Source organism: Ursus maritimus, unplaced genomic scaffold (genome assembly GCF_017311325.1).
Source record: "Ursus maritimus isolate PB19 unplaced genomic scaffold, ASM1731132v1 scaffold_18, whole genome shotgun sequence".
Classification (NCBI taxonomy): Eukaryota; Metazoa; Chordata; class Mammalia; order Carnivora; family Ursidae; genus Ursus; species Ursus maritimus.
This window is the reverse complement of record NW_024424230.1, coordinates 47,781,767-47,801,521: the sequence shown is the minus strand read 5'-3', so window position 1 is coordinate 47,801,521 and position 19,755 is coordinate 47,781,767. Positions and strand designations below refer to the sequence as shown.

The window sequence follows — 19,755 nt, the reverse complement described above, 5'->3', positions numbered from 1 at the left end:
GAATAAGCAGTACATTTCTCATATTTATGTTATACTTCTCTTTCTTCCACTAAGAGAAAAGGTTAAATGATATGCAATAAAAGACATTATCTGACCTCAGTATACTGCTCCAAGTATCTTTCCTTTAGCAGAGAGAAACAGAAATTAGGAATTTCTTTTCTATATCCCCTCAGGCTTCATCTGATATAGGTGAGCAAATCCCCATCTAATAGCTCAAACAACATATTGTCAAAATTTTTTTTACAAGGTCACACACAAAAAAGACTTTGTATGGCATAACTGCCCAAATTGCAGGGTTTTTCTGTTTTGTTTTGTTAAGTAAGCTCCACTGACTGAGCCAGCCAGGTGCCCCTGCAGCATTTACTAAATCCTTTCAAAGACAGAATCACTAACATGAAAAACTGAGTAATTGAGGGTTAAAGAATCTGAAGTGGAAAAACACAAATAGCCTTTGTACTTGAAAAATAAGCTCCTACCACTTACTTACACAATTCATTAATAACTTCTCCAAAAAGTAAATCATAAGCAAAATAAAAGATTTAAAGTAAACAGAAGAACTTTTGGTAGTGAGTCAAAGAATCATAAGTTATTTATTTATTTATTTATTTATTACAATTTATCAATATATGTAAGCTGGTACTTTGTTTTTATACTTTGTTCCCCAAAAATGTTTTGGGAAAACATTTAAAACATAAAGAAACAGAAGGAAGGGAAGAATGAAGGGGGGGTAAACAGAAGGGGGAATGAACCATGAGAGACTGTGGACTCTGGGAAACAAACTGAGGGCTTCAGAGGGGAGGGGGGTGGGGGATTAGGATGGGCCGGTGATGGGTATTAAGGAGGGCATATATTGCATGGTGCACTGGGTGTTATACACAAATAATGAATCATGGAACATTGCATCAAAAACTGGGGATGTACTGTATGGTGACTAATATAACAAAATAAAAATTATAAAAAAAAAAAACAAACAAAAACCATAAAGAAACAGTGGATTTTCTAAAGGAAAAGTTAGTTGTCCAAGTGAGTTGACGTTTGGCTAATGTGCTTTGTTTTTGTTTCGGACCCAATGTTATTGATCATCCAGGCTATTTTATTTTTTTTCATACTTAAGTAATTTAAACAAGGTACGAAAGAAAAGCAATTCTACCCCTAAGAATGGCAGTAAAGATAAAACAAAAAACAAAAAAGAATGGTGATAATCACACATTTGAAAAACACACACCAATAGTTCAAAAGGATTTAACTGGCCTACTTGGCAATCAGTATTGTTTCCTATCATACTGACAAAAATATCTCTGAACACTGAGAAATCCAAATAATATTTTCAAAGTTTTACCTGGAAATTTACTCTCCCCTGTATCAATTTTTGCTTGACTGAGCAGAGTTGAAACAGTAGAGGCATTTCCCACTGGATTGTTTTCAAGCTTGGATTCCAAACACAGACTGAAATTCTGAATATACAAAATTCAAAATGTTAATATTTGTCTTCATATCAACCTTGGGACTCATCCCAAGAAACTTTCAGTGAATTTTAGCATACTAAGAAAATTTAAGATAATACTTTATAGTTGGGAGTAATTCACACTGATATGCCTTAAAAGTCTTTTGATCTCCCCACAGCTACCCTCTCAGCATCAGCTCCCATTATTCTCTTTCATGCTATATTGAAAAATTTGCAAATCCCCAGATGTATTCTATATGCCTATTTAATCTATCTAAATCTGCACTATCCAATACAGTAGCCACTCCTCAGCTGACTACTGAGCACTTAAAATGTTGTTAGTATGACTGATTTGAGATTATGTTATAAATATAAAACACCAGATTTTTAAGACTTATTATCAAAAAAGTAAAATATCTCAATTTTTAAAATTACATGCTGAAATAATAGTATTTTTATATGATAGATTAAATAAAATATATTCATTCTACCAGTGTTATTCTTTTTAAGGTAGCTACCAGAAAATTTTAAATAATATATGTGGTTCACATTACATTTCTACTGGATAGTGATCTAGAACTTTTCCCCCTGTACCAACTCATTACTTAAATATTAACCTTTTCTAATGAAGCCTTCTCCAAGTTTCCCCATGCCCTTTTCCCAATTTTGGAATAATTCTCCATCTATTTCACCTCTACCTCTTTTGTGTCCTTATTACTATTACCAATTAGTTACTTGTTTTTGATTCATCTTCTGTACCTCTTAAGAGCAAAGACCATATTATATATATCTTTGTATTCCCAAGATCCCCTAATTCATAACACTGTCAAAGCTGATACTCAGTAACTACCAAAAAATACTCTGAACTCTATTAACATTGGCTGTATCTCTATTGTGATTACACTCAACATGTAACATTATTTTTGAATATTTTTGAAAAAGTGAACATTTTTTGTCATTGAAAAAGCAGAAAAATTAAAAACAAGAACAATGACAAATTACTAATTAATTTCCACTAAAAAGGAAGGAATTTAGTAAGTTACTGGCTTAAAAAAACAAATCATAAAATAACTGGGCTTTAAAATTCATAAAGTTCAAATAATTTTTTTAAATTAAAGATTTTATTTATTTATGTGACAGAGAGACAGCCAGCAAGAAAGGGAACACAGCAGGGGAGTGGGAGAGGAAGAAGCAGGCTCCCAGCAGAGGAGCCCGATGTGGGACTCGATCCCGCAACGCCGGGATCACGCCCTGAGCCGAAGGCAGATGCCTAACGACTGCACTACCCAGGCGCCCCTCAAATAATTTTTTTTAAAGATTTATTTATTTTAGAGACAGAGAGCATGTGAGAGTGGGAGGAGGGGCCGAGAGAGAGAGAGAGAGAGAGAGAGAGAGAGAGAGAATCTCAAGCAAACTCCCCACTGAGCAAGGAGCCTGACAAGGGGCTTGATCCCAGAACCCTGAGATCATGACCGGAGCCAAAATCAAGAGTCTGATGTTTAACCCAGTGAGCCACCCAGGTGCACCATGTTCAAATAATCTAAATTCAGCCCAAAGGATTAAAAGAAGGCCTACCATATGCTTAGCCTTATCAACCATCATCATTTCTCAGTACTGCTGAAACTAACATAGAAATTACAGGCAGCCACAGAAAAAGATTTCGTATGATGTAAGGTTTGTTTTTATATTCTCCTTCCTTCCCAAGTATAACCCGGCTAAACACTGAAGCCAGTCAATCTCAGTTTAAATCCTAGCTCTACCACTTGTAAATCACTCAGGTAAGTTACTTAAATTTCTAAGCCTCATTCTCCTCACCTGTAATATGCAGGTAATAAGAGAAACTACAGTGTAGATTGTGTTGACAATTCTATGAAGCTCTCCTTTGACTAACAAAGAGGCAGTGTTCACCAAAGGCTATTATGTCATTAACCAAAAGCTATTATGATGGTTAAACTAAGCTACCTCAATTCTTGGTGCTTATGGCAAGAAAATCTCTTAAGTGACTGCTACAATGGAAATTCCTTAAAGGCAGGAAACGTTTCCTCTTCTGTAGCCCTAGCACAATGTCTTGGACACAGCAGGCACAACTATGTCTTGAACTGACATGGTTACCACATTCCCTGACACTCTGTGAAAGCAATCACATCACTGGTACTGGTGAAAATATAAACAACCTGAAAGGGCTTTAAATAAATTGTGGTATACTCATTTACAGCTATTAAAATACCCATGTACTGGTAAGTATCAAATGTTGACCGCACAAAACCAAGTTGCAAAAAAACCACAGACACACACACACCAACTATGTTAGCATTTAACATTTAAAACACGTTTAACATTTAAACACTTAAAACATTATAACATTAAGAACACATATAAAACATTTAAAACACACACAGTGCTAAGTGTTCTTTATGGATATATATACACATACACAGTGATATCATAAAAATAAAAAAAGATTACCACCAATTTCACAAACACTTTTAACTCTGGAAGAGAGCCGAATGGAAAGAAGAGGGAGATACAGCTTTTTTCTGTACCTGTAACGTACTTTTCTTATTTTAAAAGACCTGAATTCAATAAAATGTTAGTTTTTGTCAAATTTGGGTGGTAGACACAAGTGTAATGTTAGTTTCTGTAGTATTCTGAATGTTTGAAATATTCAAGAATTACAAATGTAAATAAAATTTTTAACACAAGTTTCATAGGGCGGTTTCTCACAATACACCTCAAGAGAGAGGGACTGTACAAATCCAAAGTACATTCCAGTAAAAGCAATATTATAGGTCAAAATAATGTGATCTAAGTAAGCATCTCTATTCTAGTAGTTTACTACAAAGGATTACATTTCTTATTCTTCAACATAATTCTCCACAAACTGAGGGTTTCTTTTTAATTTTTATTTTAGTTGACATGCAATGTTACATTAATTTCAGCTGTACAACATAATGATTCAACACCTCTCTATACATTATGCTACGCTCACAAGTGCACCTACCATTTGTCATCATACAACGCTACTACAATATCACTAACTATATTCCCTATGCTGTACCTTTTACTCCCATGACTTACTTCACAAATTGAGTTTTGACAGGTATTTACGTAGCAAGGAGTAGAAGATAAACTCTGCAGCTACACCTGGAGTATAGCTATTAATCTGCTGACAAAACATACCCTGAATAGAAAGCCACCCCATCTCTGATGGAAGCCACATTTGTTACACTACCACTCACTACTTACTTCTAATTACTATCACGATTTGAATAATTATCTTCTAATTGATACTTTCATTCCCATTTGTTCAGAAAATAAAATCTAAGAGTACCATATGGTATCTGTTCCCTTCAATTTGATTTGTACTCCACGAGAACAGACAATGATCTATTTTCATGGCTCCTGGCATAAAGCCCAGACTCCTCACTCATTCGAATTTGCTCCTAGAACAAAATATCTCTCCCTAAAGAGAACTTTAAATCATTCCCAAAACTTTAGGATGACTTGACTTTTCTCTTGTCTCATGATGATTTTTTTCTCAAATGACCTAATGTTCAAAGTACGTAACTGCAGAAAAAATGCTGGGCTGAGAATCAGAACACCTGAAAATTCAATCCTATTTGTTGCCCTCAAACATGTGACCTAAATTACATTCCTCGCCTGCGCTCAGTTTCCTCATTATCAAACTAAACACCTGAAACAAATTAGTGAAGTTTTTCAAATCTGTATGGTTCTATGCATAAAAAATTTCTGCTTATTGGTTTATATATTGGGATTTAACCTATGATTCAATTTGAAAAAAAAACTGGCTCAGCTGCTTTTAGTTTCAAACTACTTCCTCAGATAATCACTAAGTTTCTTCTAGCTATTAGATTCCATTTACTTTTTTTAGATTGTTTTTCAATTTACTTTTCCATTTTGAAAAATCCTTCGCCACTACAACTTTATTCTTAAACTGAAGACTGAATTATTTACATCTTTCAGACATTTTATTTGCCCAACAGTTCAAAATGGTCACACAAGTCAAACTTAAAAGGCATCCCTACTACTAGAAATGTTTAATTTTTCAATTTTATCAGGTGGAAAAAAGGGGTCGATATGTGCCAGCTGAAAGTAATTTTAACAATTTGGTCAAAATAAGGCCCAAGTTTAATTTCTGTATTTTAGCCACTATGAAACATAGTTTCTGTGGTCCCAATTAAAGAAAAAGCAAATCAGTGTGTGAAAGAAAAGTTGGGGGGTAGCTCAGTCGTTAAGCATCTGCCTTCGGCCCAAGGCGTGATCCCAGGGTTCTGGAATCGAGCCCGGCATCGGGCTCCCTTCTTTCTCTCCCACTCCCCCTGCTTGTGTTCCCTCTCTCGCTGGCTGTCTCTCTCTATCAAATAAATAAAATCTTTAAGAAAAAAAAAAAAAAAGAAAAGTTAGGGGGTAAGCGAATGGGCAAAAGGAGTGAAGGGGAGTGAGAGGTTTCCAATTATGGAATGAATAAGTCATGGGAATAAAAGGTAGAGCATAGGGAATATAGTCAATGATATTATGACAGCATTGTATGATAATGGGTGGTAGCTACACTTGTGAGCAAAGCATAACGTGTAGAGATGTTAAATCACTATGCTGTACACCAGAAATTAACATAACACTGTGTGTCAATTACACTCAAAACTTTTTTAAAAAGAAAAAGAAAAGCTAGAATTCAACAGGCTTATGCTTCATATAAAATAAAAAAGGTGAAAATAAGGAAGCAATGAGAAGCATTTATGTAAATGTCAGAAATCTAAAGAAACCAGTAAGTTCTATCACTCACTATAAGACTGAGTTAATAAAACACTATTAACAACTGAATAGGATACCTTAACAAATGACTCCTGTCTTTTATGACTTGACTCTTAAGCTAAAATATGCTGTAAAAACTTACTTAATAGAAAGTACTCATGTACCTCTACTGAGCATAATGAAAATAAATTACCTGATCTGGTGCTGATTCAAAAGACTCTTTCATCTGGTTATCCAACGGTGGGTCAGGAGGTGGTTTTATCTGATTATCCAAATGACAATTTTCAGGAGCCCTTTTTGTGGTTTTATTAACTTCGACTGTAACATCATTAGCTTTAACTTCTTCAGAATTAATTTCTTTCATTTCTTCCTGCTGGCAAGCTATATTTTTATCATTATGTGGCTTTGTCCCTAAAAATGTACTTTGAGTCGCTGGATGATGCATTTCTAAGGCTGGGAGTGAAAAACTGGTTCGTATTAAGCCCAATTTACGGGAGACTTGAGAGTCCAACTTATTTTGCTGCACAGAGTTAAATTTTGAGAGTTTAATTTTAGTCCAGTTGGAGTTCTTTTTAGTTGAGCTGTTTATTCCATTTAATATACATTTCACAGGCTTTGTTTTTCTACTGGGAAAGAAACGATTACATTGAACATCCTGATTTGTTTCCTTTTGATGAAGTATTTGTCTTTCATTATCTTCCAATTTTATTTCTGTAGGCTTCTCCTCCTTTACACTTTCCATTTGTGAAGATTCCTTTTTTACCTCTACAGTATCGGACTCAATCTCACCAGCAATTTCTTCACAGAGCTGAAGAATGCTACCTCGTTTGCTCTTTCCAACTTGCTCCAGCTCATTATCTACACTTTGTTCAGGCACTGATGGCTGTGGACTTTTTTGGGATTTTGCACTAGTATTCACTTGCGTATAAACGGACTTCTTCACCTCATTCTTTTTAGAGACTGCTGAAGTAACCATTTTTGATCTTTTTATCTCAGAAGTTACAGGCACAGATTTTGTTTCCTCTTTTCTAGCATTCTTCTGAAGACACTTTTCAGATCCTTTTATGCACTGAGAACTACAAGTGGAAGCTGTTTGATGCTCTACTTTGCGTTTTTTTCCTTTGGGGGAATTTATTACTTCATTAATTACTAGATTTTCATCCTCTTTAGAATCAGACTTTATTTCTGGTACTTTTCTTTTCACGTGTTTTTGATTTGTTTTAACTTTATAAGATTTACTTTGAGAATTGTTACAGTGCTCTTTTCTTGGTGGCAAAGTCTGTTTAACTGCTTGAACTTGACCCTGAATTTCTCTATTACGTAGAGACCTTGTTGAAACTTCCGTTAACTGTTGTAGTCTTTGTGATCTCCGGTTAAGCTGTTCATTTGATTTAGGAGCTCCATGCACTGACTTTTTCTGAGGTAATTTCTTTTTTGTAGATTCTTGTTGTGAATGTCCCTTCACAGTCACCATATTTTTATTAATGGATTTACTAACTTTTTTATCATTGGATGCAGCTTTTGCTGACCTTGTACTCATGCATGTTCCTAATTCAGGTTGATTTATTTTACTCTCACTATAAGATTTAACCAGTGATTTTACAGTTTCCTTTGGGCCCGATTTTTTTGCCAGATTCGTTTGAGAACCTTGAATTTGTGTTTCTAAATTCTTATCTTCACTTTTTTTAATAACATTGGAGGAATTTTCTTTTGATTTCTCCTGAATGGACATCATTCCTGAGTAAGGTCCTCCTTTTGAGTAGTTTTTGAGAGGATTTTCGTGTCCTGGTAGGTGAATGCTGAATGTCTAGTATTATTACTGAGGAGGTCTTAAAAATCAACTTTGAGGCTGATGTACATTTTCAACAAAAATACTAGTTTGCTTCAAGTAAGGTTTCGGTCATCCCTAGGACATGAGAAAAGCTAGTATGAAGGCTGAAAGATATTTGCTTTACTTCTGGACAAGGCAATAGAAATTTGAGGAAAATTTAATTCTAATTTGATATTTTTAGAACTTTTTATGAAAAAAACTTAATTCAGGTTCAATCTGTTTTGTTAATTTTTCAATTAATAATGGTATTCAGGCCTAGCCCTATTACTGGAGGAGTTATTTATCACTGACCTGTTTTGACAAAGATTTTGAAAACTTTTTTCTTCTGAAGTCTACAGTTACTGGACTTCGATTCATTTGAAACATGTCTTACAGCTAACAGGTTTCTTTCCTTGTTTGCTGAGACTGTTAGTTTAAAGTTCTTATCTAACCTCTTTCGTTTAATATAATACTCTATTAATATAGATTTCCTTTTGTGCTGCCATTTCTGAAAAATTAAAAAAAATTAAAATTAAATTTTGTACAATCCAAAAAATATGGCAATGCTAAGACTATACAGAAATAATATTGATTTATATAAGCCTAGCTTCTCCTTTTTAATTATTTAGTCTGTATATTTAAGGCTAACAGAATAAGGTATCCCAAATACATTCTTATAAGTAATCAATAACTTGTTTTATATAAGCACAGAATAGTCGAAAATCAGTTTTATTCCTTGAAGTTACTTACAACTCTTTTCCCACAAGACAGAATTGATCTTTCAGCCACCATAACTCATGAAAATTTGGCAAAATCATTCCTTAAAGTATCCTCTTAACACATTACACACCACCTAAAAAAAAAAAATTTTAAAATGTTTAAAAAGTGCAAAGATGTAAATTATTCATTCACTACTCATCAAATATAACACTTCACAATTTTATGCTGCCCTATCATTAATCTTCAGAACTCACCTGATAATACCACTTAATTTTAGTATTTCTAACCTGAAGTAAACGGTCCATTTTATGTTGTAGAAAAAAAGTTTTAAAATACAAAACACAATTCATAATACATACACATAATGGGCTAAACTGATAAAGTAAAATCCTATTTTGAGGGAAAAGAGTGCACATTAACTACATGTACATAGAAAAACACTGACACACAGTTAAAAAGGCAGATTTTTTTTTTTTTAAAGATTTTATTTATTTATTTGACAGAGAGAGAGAAAGCCAGCGAGAGAGGGAACACAAGCAGGGGGAGTGGGAGAGGAAGAAGCAGGCTCCCAGCTGAGGAGCCCAATGTGGGGCTCCATCCCAGAACGCCGGGATCACGCCCTGAGCCGAAGGCAGAACTTAACGACTGAGCCACCCAGGAGCCCTTAAAAGGCAGATTTAAGCACACACACATTTTCCTCTACACTCACGTAAAACCTACTTTAAAAAAGCAAGAGATTAAAACAAGACAAAACCATAACCCGAAGGAAAAAGAGTAAATGGTAAAAATAAAAAATACGGAAGCTACAAAGAATGACAACCTCTAGACTCAAGAAAACTTGAATCCTAAGCTGGAAATGGGGAAAGCCGAGAAGCAGCTCTACTTAAAACCACAGACTTCTCCAAAACTCAAGAATTGCCAGTCCCAGGCTCCACAGGAGATGAGGATGAAAACAGGACTCAAAAAAGCAGAAAGATTCCAAGACTGCCATTCCAATTACTGGTACCAGAAAACTGCCTGCATCCCTGAAGACCCTAGTATAAGTCTCTGGAAAGAGTGTAACAAAAGGTCTTTCGTCTGGGGGGGTCAAGAGTGACAGGTGGGGGGAGAAGTATCATACTGACTGAGTTCCAGAATAAGTAGGAGTATACACAGTGCTGAAACCAACTCCCTCCACCTAAAGTCCTCCTTGCCTAATGAAGAAACTCCTAAAGGAAGCAGCCAAGACTGTACCTTCCTGGAAGGAAACTGGAAGACCATTTTTTAATGAATTTGACAGGCCTAGAGATAAAAGAACTAAAAAAATACCCAGTAAGTATGCAGAGGCACGTGCGCGCGCAAACACTCACACCCTACAGTCAAGAAACTACCAGCGCACCCACCATCCAAACATACAAAACTTCCAAATCAGTTTTTAGTGTCTCACTTGTAACTTTGAACAAATAAACAAGAATCACAATACATGAGGAAAACCTTAAAATGAAAACAAAACAAAACAGGAAACAAAATAGCTTGGCAGAAACAAACTATGTGAAGCCAAAAACTAAAAATAAGTTAATCTACCCATGAAACAAATATACAAGAACATTCACAGTAAAAAAGGAACACATGAAAATTAAAAATATAAAAGAAATGAAAAAGTCAATAAAAGCATTAGAAGAGAGGTGGGTGCCTGGTGGTGCAGTCAGGTTAAGCGCAGGCCTCCTTGTTCAGCGGGGAGCCTGCTTCTCCCTCTGCCTGCCACTTGTGCTCACTGGCTCTGACAAATAAATTTTAAAAATCTTAAAAAAAAAAAAAAAAAAGATGTTAAAAGCATATCATGAGGACAAAAAGATGACCCTCAAGCTTCTAGAGAGGGGGAAAAAATCTTGACCACGTACACACTATACATGCAAATTATTATTTGCAAGGAAGAAAAAAACCACCAAAAAACTTTTAGTATGTGAATTTATAAAGGAGAATGAATTTTTAAAAACTAAAAATCAAAATCAAAAGCTTTAAATAAACAATAATCAGCTGAAATACTTAATAGAAGAAAACACCACATACCAGTTTATAACACACACATACACAAATCAAACTTAGAAAGTAATGGGGTGTAGATTTGTGTCACTTAGTCGTAATAATTAGCAATTTAGTTTCAACAAATCAATAGACAAGAGAAAAGAGACTCCAAAAATAGGCCCAAGTGTGTAAGGGAAGTTAGTACATATAAAGGCAGTATTAATTACTTTCAAATTAATGAAGGAAAGATTATTCAACAATTTGTGCCAGGACAGGGGATGCCTAGGAGGCTCAGTTGTTAAGCAACTGCCTTCAGCTCAGGTCATGATCCCAGAGTCCTGGGATCGAGTCCCACTTCTCCCTCTCCCACTCCCCATGCTTGTGTGCCCTCTCTAGCTCTAGGTCAAATAAAATCTTAAAAAAAAAAAATTGTGTCAGGACAAGTAGGTAACCATCTGGGTAATTCTGGTTTAAGAGTGAGGTTATATCCAGGAAAAATTTAATCATTAAAAATTAATTAGAAGTTAAAATACAGCAAATTAAAATGTGGCAGAATTTTAATATTTATTTTCAGAGTGGGGAAAAACTTTCAAGCCTTGTCAGAAAAACCAGAAGCCAGGTTTGAGGAACAAAACTAGGAAAATACACTGGCAAGAAACAGCAAAAGCTAATTACCATGCGATATTAACAGGAAAGAAACCACAGATGGCTGGTCTGATAATAACAGAGTAATTTAAGTTACACCAAGACAAAATACAATTTTTCACCTATCAGACTGGCCAAAGGTCAGGAAGTTTAACAACACAGTCTTAGCAAAGGTTTGTGACAGGTACTCTTCCATTAGTGCAGATAATTCAATGTCTAGATAGGGCAATTCCGCAGTACCTATCAAAATTATAAATGTTAAATTTCAAACAGTTCCATTTCCAAGACTTTATATTACAGACACCCATTTACAAGTGCTCAAAGACACAAAGAAATATAAAATTGCAACACTATATCAAAAGACTGAATACCCCAGCAAACAGCCATCACTATAAACTACTTATATAATTGACCCAATTATATATACACCCAACAGAATACCACGCAATCACATCAACTCAATTCCAAGCAAAATTTCCAGTCTTTTTATACAGAAACTGACAACCTGATTTTAAAACTTACATGGAAATGCAAAAACTATGTACAACAGTCAAAGCCTTAAAAAAATTTTTTTTTTGCAATACTGACACTACTAAACTTCAAGACTTGTAAATCTACAGTAATGAAGGCACTGTAATACTAATAAAGGAAGCAGAGATCAATGGAATAGAGAATCCAAAAACAGACCCATACACTTATGATCAATTGATTTTCAGCAAAAGTGCCAACACAAATCCATGGGGAAAACAAAGTCTGAAAAAATGGTGCTAGAACTACTGGAAATCTAAAGAGAAGGAAAAAAAAAAAAGAACATCAACCCTTCCCTCATACAACCCACAAAAACAATTTGATATTGACCAAAGAAATGAATATAAAACTATAACTCAAGAAGAAAACAAAGGCAAAAATCTTTAGTGTAGACAAAGATTTTTTTTTTAAGCAAGACTCCTACTCATTCTACATATGACCATGTAAAAACCATGTTCAAAAATCTTCAGAGCAGGGGCGCCTGAGTGGCTCAGTAGGTTAAGTGCCCAATTCTTGATTTTGGCTCAGGTCATGATCTCAGAGTTGAGAGATCAAGCCCCACATCAGGCTCATGGTGAGCAGAGTCTGCTTGAGATTCTCTCCCTCTCCCCCTTCCCACTGTGCTCTCTTGTGCACGTGCTCTCTACTAAATATATCAATCTTACAAGAAAGAAAAAAAAAACTCAAAGCAGCTCTATGCGCAATAACCAAAATCTGAAAAAAAAAAAAAAAAGGTCAAGTGAATGGATCAGTAAAATGTAGTATATCAATAACATAACAGAAAAATACTCAGCAATCGAAAGGAACAAACTATTGGAACAATCTGATGAATCTCACAACCATTATGGTGAGTGAAAAAAGGTGCACACAAAGAGTACATAATGTATGATTCCACTTGAAATTCTAGAAAAAGCAAACTATAGTTGACCCTTGAACAAAGCAGGGGTTGGAGCGCCGAACCCCAGTGCAATCAAGAATCTGCATACAACTTTCGACTCCCCAAAAATGTGACTACTAATATAGCCTACTATTGACCAGAAGCCTTAACATAAACAATTAACACATATTTTGTGATATATGCATTATATACTGTATTCTTAAAATAAAGCTAGAGAAAAGAAAATGTTAAGAAAATCATAAGGAAAAGAAAATAAATTTACAGTACTGTACTGTATTGATACTGTAAGTTTACATCGTTGTTTTACAAGATGCATCATCAGTCAGGACCTACGTCAATATTGCCCTAAATAATACAAAACACCTTAAATATTATACGCTATTACCAACACTAGACAGCAAAAATGAAAAGATGTAAAAAAGAAATTTGTATTTACTTACAGATATAACAATTCACGCACTGATAATGAAGGAGCAATATAACTGCTTTACAGTACCCTAGTGTAACTGATCAATTGCTTCACACTGGACTAGCCTATACACTAATGAATGAATCGTTATACAATTTTTATGTCATACAGTATTACAGTCATATTCATTAACACAACACTGCAAACACATTTTTTTCTAAACACCACTTACCTGTGATGATAGGCTGATATACAGTTTCTCCAATTACGAGAGAGAAGCATACTGTACAGTAATGTAATTCTTTGAAAGCAAAGTTGTAAAACAGTAAGAAAACTAACACATTATTAATTTTATATTAAATATCACTCACCTTACTCCTATGTAAGGATAGGCTATCCACTTCCATACAAGTCTTGTACATGATTTTCTACACGATGAATACTTAAGCAATGATGATGATGATGATGATGACAGAAAATGTCTCAGACAGTTCTTGCCATACAGTTATTAGATTGTCACACGAAGACACTCACACACAACAGATAAAACTGTATGGTATGATGACTATTTACTAGAAGTGATTAATTAGAAGTGATCATCATAAATGTCTTCATCCTTGTTGTTTTGACTCTTCACACTGAGCAGGCTGAGGAAGAGGAGGAGGAGGAGGAGGAGGAAGAGGAGGGGCTGGTCTTGGCGTATCAGGGAGAGATGAGGTGAAGGTGAAAAGGGAGGCAGGAGAGGCAAGCCAACTTGGTGTACTTTACAAAAATACACTGTAATTTCTGTCTGACATTTTTGCTTTTTCATCTCTTTAAAAATGTTTCTATACAGTACCAATCCTTCTTCTACCACCTGCTTTAGTTTCTGTGCCCATATCCAAAAGGGTCCATATCCTTTAAGAAGTCAAACACAGTCTTGAATAATTGGAATCCTTCTGCCACACTGCCTAATGTCAATCTGTTTTCTGGCACTGCTTCATCCACATCTTCTTCATCGTCTGGCACTGGTTCAGATGTGTTTATCCTCATCAAGTCATCTTCTGTTAATTCCTTTTGTGTGATATCTATTAGCTCTTGAATTTCTCCAAGATCCGTATCTTAAAACCCTTCACACCCACCTTTTTTTGCCATATCCACAATCTTTTTCACGATTTCCTTGACTGGCTCTGTTGTAAATTCTGTGAAGTCATACCCAACTTCTAGACATTTTTCTCCTGCAGGAATTTACTGTTTTGAACTTGATGGTTTTCCTAGCTTGTTCTATAAACAATGATAGCATCCTCAATGATGCAATCTTTCCAGACTTTCATGATATTCTTTCATGGTTCTTTTCCATAGTGTTGAAAATCCTTTTCTAGAGAGTACCATGTATGATGAGCCTTAAAGGTCCTAGGACCTCCTGATTTAGAGGCTAAATTAGACATGTTGTGTTTAGAGGCAAGTAGACCACTTTGATGCCTTTGGTGTTGAAATCATCAGGTTCTGGGTGCCCAGGAACATTGTCTAAGATCAAAAGAACTTTAAAAGGCAGTGCCTTACACGCAAGGGACTTCCTGACTTAAGGGACAAAGTACTGATGGAACCAATCCCGAAAAAGGATTCTGGTTGTCCAGATCTTTTTGTCGTACAAACAAAGTCTGGGGTGCCTGCTGGCTCAGTCAGTAGAGCATGAGACTCTTGATCTCAGGGTCATCAGTTCGAGCCCCACCTTGGATGTAGAGATTTATAAAAAAAAAAACAAAAAACAAAACATCGCGCAGCTGGTATTTATCTTTTCCCTTCAAGGTTTGGAGATTAGCAGCTTTCTACATAAGGACAGTCCTGGTCATAAACCCAACTGCACTTGCACAAAACAGTAGAATTAACCTATCCCTTCCCGCCTTAAATCCTAAGGCTCATTTCTCTTCCTTATTAATAAATGTCCTTTGTGGTATTTTTCCCCCCAAAATAGGGCACTTTTTGTATGCATTTAAAAAATCTGTTCAGGCAGATATTCTTTCTCCTCAATGATTTTCTTAATGGCATCTGGGAACTCGTCTGCTGCCTCTTGGTCAGCAGAAGCTGCTTCTCCTGTTTTCCTCACATTTTAAAAATCAAACCTTTTCCTGAACTTATCAAACCATCCTTTGCTGGCACTAAATTCTCCAGCTTTAGAACCCTTCACCTTCCTTTTGCTTTAAGTTGTCCTATAATGACTTCATCATTCCACAAATCATATTAGAGTCTATAGGTATGCCTTTCTTACAGCAATCCTGCACCCACATAAAAGCTGCATTTTCAATAGAAGATAAAAAGGTATTTTCAAAAAGTACAAGGTTTTGATGCATTCTAGCATAACTGCAGCAACACCTTCATGAATCTCCTTTTCTTTTCCTACGATGGTCCTTACACTGGATTCATTCATCTTGAACTGCTGTGCAACTGTAGCTGAGGGCCTCAATCTATGGTACTTATCAAGCAATTCAACTTCTTGTAATGTCATGACTTTTCCCTGCTTCTTGGGAGCACATTCAGCATCACTAGTGGCACTTCAAATGGGTCCCATGGTGTTATTCAAGGTTTACAGTATTTCATTAAACATGATGAAAAATATGCAAAAACTGCAGAGATCACTTTTTACTATGATAAGCAATTTATTGCAAAGACAAACTGCTCACACAGAGATGATTAGCATCACACGGTGTTCTAAGCGGACTCAAACACCTGAGCTCACCACAACAGCAACATGAGATGGCTACAAAATTATTACAGCAGTACAGTATATACTATAGTTAATTTTATACAGTTATGATTAAATATTACATCTTTATGTTTGTTTACAGTTTTTTACTGTAAATAATGCAATGTAGGGTAAGTGTTTGCAAACATTTAATAAATTTTAACTTCTTATAACAGATCTGTGAATATTTTACGGTAGTAAGTAATAAACTACATATATTTTATGCATTCATGAAACACCTAACTTTTTAATTTTTTTTGGTATTTCTAAGCTACACGGTTTGTCTGCAAGATTTTTTCAAATTGTCACAAACCTCAAAAAAATTTTTCCAATACATTTATTGAAAAAAATCCACATAAGTGGACCCACACAATTCAAACCCATGTTGTTCAAGGGTCAACTGTAATCTACAGTAAAAGATAGCAGATGAGTCATTCCCTAAGGTCAGGAGAAGAGGGAGAGACAGACTTTTGGAAGTGATGGAGATGTTGTGTCTTGACTGTAATGGTGGTTTCAAGAGTGTGTATGTCTGTCAAAATCCACCAAATTGTAGAGAGTGAAATTTACTGTACATAAATTATACTTTAATAAAGCTGTCAAAAAAAATAGTGCTGTAAGTAACTGAAATGGACCTACACCTGCAACCAAGAAACACTGTTAAGCCAAAAAACAGCAAGGTACAGAAGAGGGTAAAAATAGCAATTTTTTAGAAAAAGAGTGGGAGAAAGGAAATGCATAGAAACATACGCTTGTTTATGCACACAACAGGTATGGAAAGATACATAATAAATATAATAGTGAAGATTTCTGGGAAAGAGAACTACAAAACCAAGTGTCAGGCGTGTGAAAAAACTTACTCTTCACTATATACCCACTCAAATGTTTTATTATGTAGACATAAACCTAATCAAAATTAAAATATAAGTTATATTTCTCTGAAAATATAAAGTTATATTTGGCACACTGACTAATTCATCTTGGAAGGCACTAAATTATAAAAGCATAAGCCACTTACCTTACTGAGACAGAAATCACATATCACTGTTTCTTTAAGTTGACTGATGTTTCCAATGAATGATGCTTCTAACAACTTCTTGTGTTTGGGAATTAATCTTAAAAAAAAAAAATCTTATAACTAAAGTAAAACAATATTAAAACACATAAGAATATAAAAATACTATTGTCTACTAGCTCATATATTAAAACAACTTAAGACTAAGCTAGACTAAGTTAAACAACTGTCTAAATAACAATGTAAAGCATCACGTATCTCATTTTTACACCATATAATAGATTAGGTTTTTCTTCAAATATAATCACCACCTCCAAACCTCCACTCCACAGAAGGGAGTATATTTCCCTTCCCAACTGATGCTAAGCTTGGCCATAAGCCTTCCTTTGGCCTCATGGTGGGCAGAGTATACTTCCCTGCCCCCATAACCTTAGCCATCTAACTTGCTCTAGCCAATGGTATATTAGCAGAAATGATGCAGAGGTTTGAAATGTCTTTGAGCAGCTGGGCTTGCCCTCTTGTACCTCTGCCATCACCATGAGAAAAGCTTCACCAGGCAGATGAAGGCAGCAGCCCTTCAGCCTAGACCCCAGAATAAACATAAAGAGAACTGAGCCAAACCCCAAATGAGGTGCCAAGCCCAACCCACAGTGAGAAAGAAATAAAGCCCACCCACACCCACAACTGCTCAACCAAGCCTAACCTAAGTCACCTAACCCACAGCTGCTCTGCAGATGTATGATCGATAATTAACTGCTGTTTTAAGCCACTGAGTTCTAGGACAATTTCTTATACAGCAATAGCTAATACATATTGCAATTAATTTTTATTTTCTGAGAAGCTCTAAACTTACCAAAGATTAAGCCCCAGAAATATAACAAAAAAAAAAAAAAAGAAAGAAAAGAAAAAAAAAACCTCATTCATATTCCTTTAGTACTTTAGCACTAGTGATTATAATTTTTTAAAATGATGAATATTCTTCTATCTACTCCTTCCAATTTCTAAGTATTTTAATACATTTGGTAGTTGGAACCTACCTTATAAAAGAGATAAACTGATATACAACTCAACAGTATTTGTCAATCACCTGTTCAAGGTGTGCTAAGGACCACTTCAATTCTAGTCTGCCCCTCACGCTAAACCATCACTAATCTAGCATTACACAAAAGCAGAAGCTTAACTGACTGAGCCATCCAGGCACCCCATGATTATAAAAAAAATTTTACAAAGGAAGGAAAAAAAATATTTAGATTGTACATCACCCAATATACTTTAATAGGCACCTGGGAAGCTCAGTCAGTTGAGGGTCCAACTCTTATTTCGGCTCACGTCATGATCTCAGGGTTGTGGGATCAAGCTCCGAGTTGGGCTCCACACTCAGCAGGGAAGTCTGCTTTAGATTCTTTCTCCCTCTCCTTCTGCCCTTCCCACCTCTGAAATAAATTTTTAAAACATCAAAAAAAATTTTATGATTGAGATATAATTCCTTACCATAAAATTCACCTCTTTATAGTATACAATTTAGTGGGTTTTAGTATATTCAGAGTTGTGTAACAACTGCCAGTATCTAATTCCAGAATATTTTCATGACCTCAAAAAAAATCCCCCCAAAACAAAAAAACATGCTCATTAAAAGTCATTCCCTATTCCCCTCCCCCTCCAGCCCCTGGCAACTACGAATCTACCTTCTGTTTCTATGGATTTGACTATTCTGGATGTTGCACATAAATGGAATCATACAACATATGCCCTCTTGTGACTAGCTTCTTTCACTTAACATAATGTTTTCAAGACTCAAATAACATGGCATGTATCATTAATGCCCTGTGATTTTTATGGCTGAATAGTATTCCACTGTACGAACATGTCACATTTGTTCTAACTATTCATCAGTTCATGGATGTTTGAAATTGTTCCTACTTTGTGGCTATCACAAATAATGCTACGAACAACCCTAATGAGTTCTGTGTGAACACAGGTTTCCAGTCTCTTGGTTATATACAAAATAGTATGACTGCTGGACCATATGATATTTAACTTTGGAGGGACTGTTTTCCAAACCAGCTGTATCATTTTACATTTCCACCAGCCATGTATGAGGGTTCCAACTTCTCCACATCCCTGTCAGCATTTTTTACTATCTTTTAAATTTTTGTCATCCTTTTGGGTGTAAAATGGTATCTCATTATACTTCTGATTCGTATTTTCCTAATAGCTAATTAGGTGAGCATCTTTTTTCATAAGCTTATTGGCCATTTGTATTTCTTCTCTGCAGAAATATACACTCATATCCTTTCCTCCTTTTTTAAAATGGGTCGTTTTTCTTTTTATTATTGAGTCGTAATACTTCTTATCTGGATATTAGGCTCTCAGCAAATGCATCACTTACAGATATTTTCTTCAATTCTGTCACTTTTCATTTCAGAACACAGAGCAGGCAATACATTATACCTATGCAACACAAAGTGTAAGATGCACTTGGAAGAAGTGAAATTTTCACAGGAGGAAAAAAAATGTGATTGTCCTCCACTTACAGCCACTGTCTTGGATTTGTACCTAGTATTCAATGGATCATGATCATTTCTGCTACAGGCCTCAAAACACAGAAAGTTAAATTAACAGGGGCAGTAGCATCCATCTATTTATGAACAGATTAAAATGTTCCCTAATCAAAAGGTTAAGGACAAACAGAAATTAGCAAATTTAAGGGTCCTAGAATAAAATCAAAGTTAGAACTTGATTTATCTTGACCCTAATAATAAAATCCCTCAATCTCATAAAAAGCTTTTA

General features: G+C 35.3%; 1 protein-coding gene across 13 annotated transcripts in view; it reads right to left on the bottom strand.

The window, feature by feature from the left end:
• Positions 1-19,755, bottom strand: part of ESCO1 (establishment of sister chromatid cohesion N-acetyltransferase 1) — a 71,917-nt gene that overhangs the window by 36,343 nt on the left and 15,819 nt on the right. For 7 of the 13 annotated variants that reach the window (XR_568578.2, XR_568581.2, XR_568577.2 and 4 more), the window contains exons 2-5: positions 16,969-17,065; positions 8,778-8,880; positions 6,411-8,535; positions 1,340-1,454 (exon numbers count right to left, since the gene is read on the bottom strand). Coding sequence is in view for 10 of the 13 variants with exons in the window: in XM_008690611.2 (XP_008688833.2) it covers positions 1,340-1,454; positions 6,411-7,952 (1,657 nt within the window). In the remaining 3 variants the exon portion in view is untranslated. Of the gene's footprint in view, positions 1-1,339; positions 1,455-6,410; positions 8,536-8,777; positions 8,881-13,602; positions 17,066-18,248; positions 18,311-19,755 lie in introns of those variants that run through there. The other 6 variants (XM_040632667.1, XM_040632669.1, XM_040632668.1 and 3 more) reach the window with 6 other exon arrangements.